Source organism: Myotis brandtii, unplaced genomic scaffold (genome assembly GCF_000412655.1).
Source record: "Myotis brandtii unplaced genomic scaffold, ASM41265v1 scaffold471, whole genome shotgun sequence".
In the NCBI taxonomy this organism is placed as follows: domain Eukaryota; kingdom Metazoa; phylum Chordata; class Mammalia; order Chiroptera; family Vespertilionidae; genus Myotis; species Myotis brandtii.
The window spans coordinates 2412492-2420691 of NW_005367989.1; the positions used below are offsets into that span (position 1 = coordinate 2412492).

Here is an 8200-nt window from a genome sequence, read left to right on the forward strand (position 1 = left end):
CATTGGTCTATATGTCTGTTCTTGTGCCAGTACCAGGCAGTTTTGAGAACAGTGGCTTTGTAATACAGCTTGATATCTGGTATTGAGATCCCTCCTACTTTGTTCTTCTTTCTTAGTTGAATTATGTTTCTTAAAGTGCCTCCCCTACCCTATTATCAATAGCCTCAAGCACAGAGGTCCCCATAGGGTATGTTGTTGAGTGATTTAAGTTGTCTTCCTATCCTACCCAGGCCCCGGAATGTTACCCCTGTCAATAATTTATGAAACAACGGTGATAGTTATAGTTTAGACAGATTTTTATCTACCTCTGTGCATGAGGCGATATTTCAACCTACACCAGAGAAAAACTGAAACTATATAATTTTGTGAAATTGAATAGATTTAAAAATATCATAGTGGCAAACCTAAAAAGTATTATTGTGGTAGGACTAATGTAAAATGAGATTTTTTGAAGTTAATATGTAAATGGTATGTAAAAGCAACAATTGATAGAAATTATAATTGACCTTCTGGCTTACTCAGCATTCTTTTTGCCAAAGAGAAGCACTTAGTATAGTAATTTATATATTCCATTTCTAAAATTGGCAAGGTATTAAGGATAATGTTTATCCTTCAGCTAGTTAGCATTTTGGGTAATCAGGCAAATACAATCACCATCACAGTCTAGAGTACAATGAAATAAAAATCCATTTTTGGGGGGTAAAATAATTATGACAATGCAAGTATTTTTCTGCATTATTTTAAAAGTCTAGTAGTTGCATTTTTTTAAAAGGGAGACTTCCAAATAGAATTATTTTTCTGTATTTATTGAAATGAGTATTTCTGAGTAGCTCCCACTATAGCGAGTCTTCAAATAACAACAGTTTATTCAACATCATTTCCTCATAACATTGATGAGATACCATAGGAACTTAACTCTCGTTCATATCAATTAGCCTATTGTAAATATCCTTCACCTAAAATTGCAGAACCTATTGATGATGTTAAGTGAGGATCTTCTGTGTTTGCTTCTTTATATATATATATTTTTTTTTTTATTGATTTTTTGCAGAGAGGAAGGGAGAGGGATAGAGAGTTAGAAACATCGATGAGAGAGAAACATCGATTAGCTGCCTCCTGCACACTCCCTACTGGGGATGTGCCCACAACCAAGGTACATGCCCTTGACCAGAATCGAACCTGGGACCCTTGAGTCCGCAGGCCAACGCTCTATCCATTGAGCCAAACCGGTTAGGGCTGTGCTTGCTTCTAAAGAAAGTGCCCTCCTACTAATCCATGATCTTAACAGAAACTCGAGAAATTAGGACCAGAGACTCATTTTGTCCAAGCAAAACTTGTGCTTTTAAAGAAACATGGGAGAGTTGAAAGGCAAAAAACATATAATCAAACATTCAATTAAAATTTTTTGACTGTTTTTTTAGTCTTTGGATAAAAACATGGATAAAAATAATAACACTTCTGTAAACTTCCTATGAGCCAGACACTGTTCTAAGTGCTTCATGCATCTAATCAATCCTCTCAGATAGGTACTGCTTTTAATCCCCACTTTCTAGATGAGGAAACCCAGGCACAAAGAGATTGCGCTGTGTGCCAGGCATTAGCTGATGCCGGGGAGCCAGACTTCAGGCCTGGCAATGTCCGAACCTCACCTCTACCCTCAAATGCCTCCCTGCTCAAGTCAAGGCTCCACAGGATGGTTGTTATTGGAAGTTAGCTTGCCAGATTCCAGTGGTACAAGACATATTTAACATATTTTAGTATTTATAGAACTTTTGTAGTGAGCATTTATCAAAAGTCTAAGTAAAGCCTCGTAAAGACAGACAAACACAATGTAAGCCCAAACAGATTCTTAAGTTTTACCCCAAGCCTACAGGATCAGAATCTGGGGGAGAAGGGTGGAATATGAGGGGGAATGGGGAGAGGAACTGGTGGAAGATATCCAGTGAAATACATTTCTAAAAAGCCCTCCAGATTCTGATGCACAGCCAAAATCAGGAATCACTGATCGAGGGTCTGAATCTTTTTTTTTACAGCCTTGCTTGGCTTCTTAAGGAGGAATGAACTGGCTGATGTGTCTGAACATGTCACAGATATACTAGTATGTGGTGGCACAGAACATCCAAGAGCAAATTATAGCCTTTTATTATGGTGCTTACATTTTTAATGGTAGGATTTTGCTTTTTCCCTCCTGGTTTCTTCAATTCTCTTATAAAAAAGGTTATAACTCTTACTGTCATGGGGTGTGTAGATATTAGCCGCTGGGCAGAATAACCATTTCCCTACCAGCCTCCCTCACCCTCATCTGAGAATGTGTTTATCATCACAGCTGTTGAAATGTAGGAGATTTAGCATTTATTTAGCACACTGTGGTTACCAGGTCAAGGTTAATTGCTCTCTGCAGAATGTGTTTAGTTTACTCTATCTTTTTAGAGATTACTGTGTATATCTTGATTACTCATGTTCATCTTAGTTACAGGTGAAATTCCAGAACTTGGAGAAAGATCATGCATGTTTTTGAAATACCTAGAAATGTTAAGTATGGCCATCAGAAAATCTTGCCCTAACACTTTGTTTGTAGCTGTTTGGTCATTGTTGTAAAAACAATCACTACTTTTTTCCCTACAGTGAGATGATTTGCATAGAAATAAGTATGTTTAGAATGGCCAAGGATTTATAGGATGGAAGTGAAATACAAAAGAGGAACCATATGCTATATATGTGCAGTAACAGAGGAGTAAATGCCCATAATCTCACTGATCCTTCCCCTGGTCCTAAGTGTGTTGGACTTTCATGTGTACACAAGTTCAGCAGAGCAGGCTGTCTACACTAGGGTTCTGAGCCACTCATATGTATTACTAAGGGCCTGCCAGTGGTTGAAAATATTTATGAACTGACTAATAAGAGCTCACCAAAGATAGAGAAAGTAAGATTCCAGCAGAGAAAATCCTTGTCTTTGATTGGAAAGATAATTAATCTCTCCAAAAATAAATGAAAGGTTATACAATCCTTTATTTTGATTTAGCCCTTTCATTGTGAAAGAGAAAAAAGGTATTATATTCATCATCTTTATTTTGGGTAAGATGGCATAATGGCTCATTTATTTAGAAGTGAATGCTTGAGGTTGTGTCAAGAGCTGAGTTCTCCCCTTCTGATATGATTAATTATTTTCCCCACCGATGACTACTAATGGTTCTGTGAATTAAAGTCATGTTAGCCCAATGACATTTAGGATCTCAATCATGATGCAGTTCAGAAATTATTTGAAAATGCCAAAAGAGCAGATATGCTGAAGAAAATCTGTCTTAAACTTTGAAGTGCTGGGCCAAATTAATGGCTGGAACCTAATTTTCTATTTATAGATGAATAGAAGAATCTATCACAGTGACTGGTTTTCGTTTAGACTTATATCATAGGCACTGTCTCTGGCTTCCAAGCTTCTTACATGGTTAAGGACCAATGTGTTATCCAAACTCATACACTAGTCAGGTTGCTTATATAAAAGTTTTGGAAAGTATTTGCCCTGGCAGGATGGCTAAATTGGTTGGAGTGTCGTCCTGTACACCAAAAGGTGCTGGGTTCAATTCCTGGTCAGGACACATATCTAGGTTGTGGATTTGATCCATGGTAGGGGCGCGTACAGAGGCAAGTAATTGATGTCTGTCTGTCTATCTGTCTCTCTCTCCCCCCCCCCCCTCCATGGTAGGGGCGCATACAGAGGCAACTAATTGATGTCTCTGCCGCCCCCCCCCTCAAAAATCAATAAAAAGATTGATTTTATCCTCCGGTAAGGATTAAAGAAAAGAAAAAAATTTGTAAAGTATTTAAGAGGATTTCATTTAAATCACCTATAAGTCATATGAAATTCTGCCACAAAATTATACCTCATAGCTAGAAACCTGTAATTTGGCAAATATTTCTTAACCCCTTTAGAGAAATTGAAAATTCAGTAGGTTTATGGATCCTGACACCTTGTTCAGCTTATAGATGAATGAATAGCATATGGGTCAGATCGGGATAATCTTATCAGAAGCATTTACAAGTATTAAACATTAATATAAAATTGTCATATCATTTTAAAGAAAAACAAACTTTCATTTTAAAAACACAGTCCAGTGATTATTTATCTAATAACCTCAGTGTTCAGCTTAGGTGACCATGCTTAGAAATAAAACAAGCTTTTATCAGACTGCATAAAACCGTATGAAGTTCTCAGGTCAAGAAATGGAAGAGTTCCTGTGTCTCCTCAAAGTTCCTAATGTTTCAAATAAAAATCTAAATTGGCTCAGAAAATGAAATTAGCATGCTGCTTTTGGTGTATTTTCATTATAAATTGTACCTTTCAAAGTGTTTAATCTTTTAAGACACATTTCAGACATGAGTAGAGCAAAGAATTTTTAATTTCAGAAACTATAAATTTCTACGATCTATGTCTTTTCAAAGTTGCAATAGTAATTTAAAGGCGCACTTTTCTTTGTCTCTTTTTCACTCTTTTTAGGTTCAAGGTCATTTGCCAGATATTGCTTTAAAATGTACTGTTTACTCTGAGTTTTAGGCATTGTGTGGAATTCAAAAGTAAAGTACCTACACCCCAGGAACGCATCGTCTAAATGAGGGGATAAAACATGTACATAAAGAGCCATAGCATAAGTTAGGTGGTGATTTAGATGGTCTTTGTCTCCTTTTCACTCTTTTTAGGTTCAAGGTCATTTGCCAGATATTGCTTTAAAATGTACTGTTTACTCCGAGTTTTAGGCATTGTGTGGAATTCAAAAGTAAAGTACCTACACCCCAGGAACGCATCGTCTAAATGAGGGGATAAAACATGTACATAAAGAGCCATAGCATAAGTTAGGTGGTGATTTAGATGCTGAAAATGACTGAGCGCATTTCATGCAGATGTATCAGTTATTTCTAATGGTCTGTAAGCACAATGAACAGCATTGATGACATTCTCGAGGGATGAACACTGAGGAGGTGGAGGCATTTTATACAAAGGTGTCTGCCTTCAGTCGAAGATGTGAATACTTTAATGACATATTTAAACAGAACCCTTGGTAGGATATTGTTTTATCGTCATGGTAATTAAGCATTTGAATGTTGGCGAACGATCCAGCAGACAATCTCCTTGTGCTTTTCCAGGGCAGCAGAGGAGAGGTAGGACCCATGGGACCCCCAGGCCTGCCAGGTAAACTGGTAAGTCATGCCTTCAGCCTCCAGCAGTTCATTTGCTTCGTACAAAACACCATGCATTTCAAAAACTAAGCAAGGAGAGAAAAACGATTTACAAAGGGCAATTTAACCATCCTTTCTTGATTTTCATTGTTATGTGAAGATGTGCAAAAAGTAAATGAGTAATTTCAAACTAGATTTGAAATACCCTCCGAGGGCATTTTAATCAGTGTGGTTGGAAGCATACATTTTAAAACCGGGAGAGACATCAGTTGCTACATTTGGCCCCTGGTTGTTCTTGGAATGGAAGAGAACTGTGCTGAATGCCGCCTTTTCCTCCTCCAGCTGTGCTTGTTTACACAGCAAGAGGAGCAGTGCCCTGGCAGGGGCTAGACTCAAAGAGCCCACTGTTGGGAAGGAGTGCAAACTGGGGAACGAGGAGCTCAGAGGTGGGGCAGAGGGGGTGGGGGAGCTGGTCTCTCTTCTCCCGAGAATGTGGGAGAGAGGCAAATGTGAGGAAGAGAGTGAAACCAACCACACAGCTCATTAATTTTAGACAGGCGTCAGCACACCCAGGGCCTGTGTGCTTTCCGTGTTGCAGTAACAGTGATCTGGGGACATGGTGTTTGCTTTTCAGGGTTCTCCTGGCAGCCCTGGCCTCCCTGGCTTGCCTGGCCCCCCCGGACTTCCTGGAATGAAAGGTGACAGGGTAAGCTTTCTAGTCCTCCAAAAGGTCCCTTATTTGGAAGGGATTCCTACTATGCTGAGAAACCAGTCTTGCTTTTGGCTTTGCTTTTAGAAAGTTCTAAATTTTCTAGAATTTATCACAGAGAGCTATCAAGAAAGGTATTTGAAATTACTGAGAGTTGAGATTAAGAAGCCAAAAAAACCCATTAATATGATAATTTATCAGGAGGGGGAAAAAACGGAGAAAAGTAAAAATTTCTGTTGTAATCATGCTCTCTATTTAGTTCTTACTAGTCAAGTTGTACATAAATGGGATCAAAGAATGCCCCAAGTTGCCCCAATGCCCTGGGTAGGACAGTGGTGTGTTTCTCTAGGTCTTAACATGACTCTTGTTAGGTGGTGAGAGAGGGAGATGTTTTCTTTCACAATATTTGTATTTGTGCTTATCCACTAGCCCAATAAAGGGGGTTGATTCATTTCAAATTATATAGATAAAAATCTTAAAATACTGAAAAAGTATTATATTTTATGCATTACAGGGTGTAGTCGGTGAACCTGGTCCAAAGGGTGAACAGGTAGGTCCTATTTGAATGGTATAAAATGCAGGGTTGAATGTGCATGACTATGCTCGACCAGCAGGGGGCACCCGCTGGTTTATGGGTGTAATTAAAATGTTGGAGGCCAGTAGTTTTTCTCAATGTGTTTCACCGTGAGTGAAACCTAGAGTTTAGTTTGGCCTGTAGCCTTATTCACTGTTTTAATAAGCTGGAGCTAATGATGGCTCCGCCTCCAGGGCTACACATTCTCTTTTCTTTGAAAAAAGTGGGCCTGCCTCTCTCCTTCACCGAATTGGTTAATTCTGATGAAGCCTTCCATAGCCGTTATAATGTTTTAAGTTTCTCTGTGTCAAGGAATTAGCAAATAAACTATGCATATGAATTAGAACCAGTCCTTTCTCTGGAGATCTTTTCGTACTGTAAGAGCCCTTTGTCAAAGATCACCTAATTATAAGATTGCTGAATACACTCAGTAATCCTTAATTTTAGCAGAAACTCGGCCTCACCTTCTGGCTTTTCTCTAGGCCACTTTCTTTTTGTTTTCTTCTCACATATGGATTCTTTTAAATTTTATTTTTCAATTATAGTTTACATTCAATATTATTTTGTATTAGTTTTAGGTGTACAGCATAGTGGGTAGACAATCACTTTACAAAATGCTCCCCTCAATATTTCCAGTACCCACCTGTCTAGGCCATTAAATTAAATTAATTCATTAACTAATTAACTACTTTTTAATCTTTACCCAAGGACATGCTTAGAGAGAGGAAGGGGGAGGGAGGGAAGGAGGGGGAGAGGGGGAGAGAGAGAGAGAGAGATATCAGTGTAAAAGAGAAACATCAATCAGTTGTCTTCCGTACATGCCCTATCAGGGTATTGAACCCCCAACCTAGGTATGTGCCCTGACTGGGAATCCAACCAGCAACCTTTTGGTGCATAGGATGATACTCAAACAACTGAGCCACTCTGGCCAGGCTAGGCCATTTTCTTTTCTTTCTTTCTTTTTTTTTTTTTTAATATATTTTATTGATTTTTTACAGAGAGGAAGGGAGAGGGATAGAAAGTTAGAAACATCGATGAGAGAGAAACATCGATCAGCTGCCTCCTGCACATCTCCCACTGGGGATGTGCCCGCAACGCAGGCATATGCCCCTGACCGGAATCCAACCTGGGACCTTTCAGTCCGCAGGCTGACGCTCTATCCACTGAGCCAAACCGGTTTCGGCAAGGCCATTTTCTGATTTGGCCTGGCCACTGACAGCTAGATTGGAAAGCCACTGAGAGCATTTTGTATTTCTGCATGACCCTGGAAGCAGTGTGGCCATTTATGAATGCTCATCAATGTTGACTGAGCCGGGGGGCTAAGAATTTTAAAATGTGACTTTTAAATTTTCAAATGTGACTTAATTTTTAGGGTGCCTCTGGTGAAGAAGGTGAAGCAGGAGAAAGGGGCGAACTTGTAAGACATCTTTTTTCTGGTTAATGATGGAGACTTACTGATTTCAAACTGCATTACAACATATATTTTTCCTTTTCTCTGTCCATCTTATCTTTTTTGTCTTCTTTAAAAGTTAAGATGTTTCTTATACATTGTAACAAATGACTTTACAAGATTACAGTCAAGATCAAGTAAGGCAGAGGGGAAACACCTAGATGGTGATAGACCGAGCCTTAAACCTTTGGAGAACAAAGTGTTCCCATTCCCTTAGACATGGTGAATTCTCCTGTGGGTTTACATATAGACATTCAGGGTAAATATATATATATTTACCCTGTTCATGGATAGA

The 8200-nt window shown here is 38.9% G+C and overlaps 1 protein-coding gene across 2 annotated transcripts in view; it reads left to right on the forward strand.

Moving 5' to 3' along the window:
* COL9A1 (collagen, type IX, alpha 1) overlaps positions 1 to 8200 on the forward strand; it is a 95308-nt gene that overhangs the window by 62539 nt on the left and 24569 nt on the right. For both annotated transcript variants that reach the window (XM_005875865.2, XM_014547408.1), the window contains 4 exons: positions 5140 to 5193; positions 5807 to 5878; positions 6396 to 6431; positions 7828 to 7872. In XM_005875865.2, coding sequence (XP_005875927.1) covers positions 5140 to 5193; positions 5807 to 5878; positions 6396 to 6431; positions 7828 to 7872 — 207 coding nt within the window. The remainder of the gene's footprint in view (positions 1 to 5139; positions 5194 to 5806; positions 5879 to 6395; positions 6432 to 7827; positions 7873 to 8200) is intronic.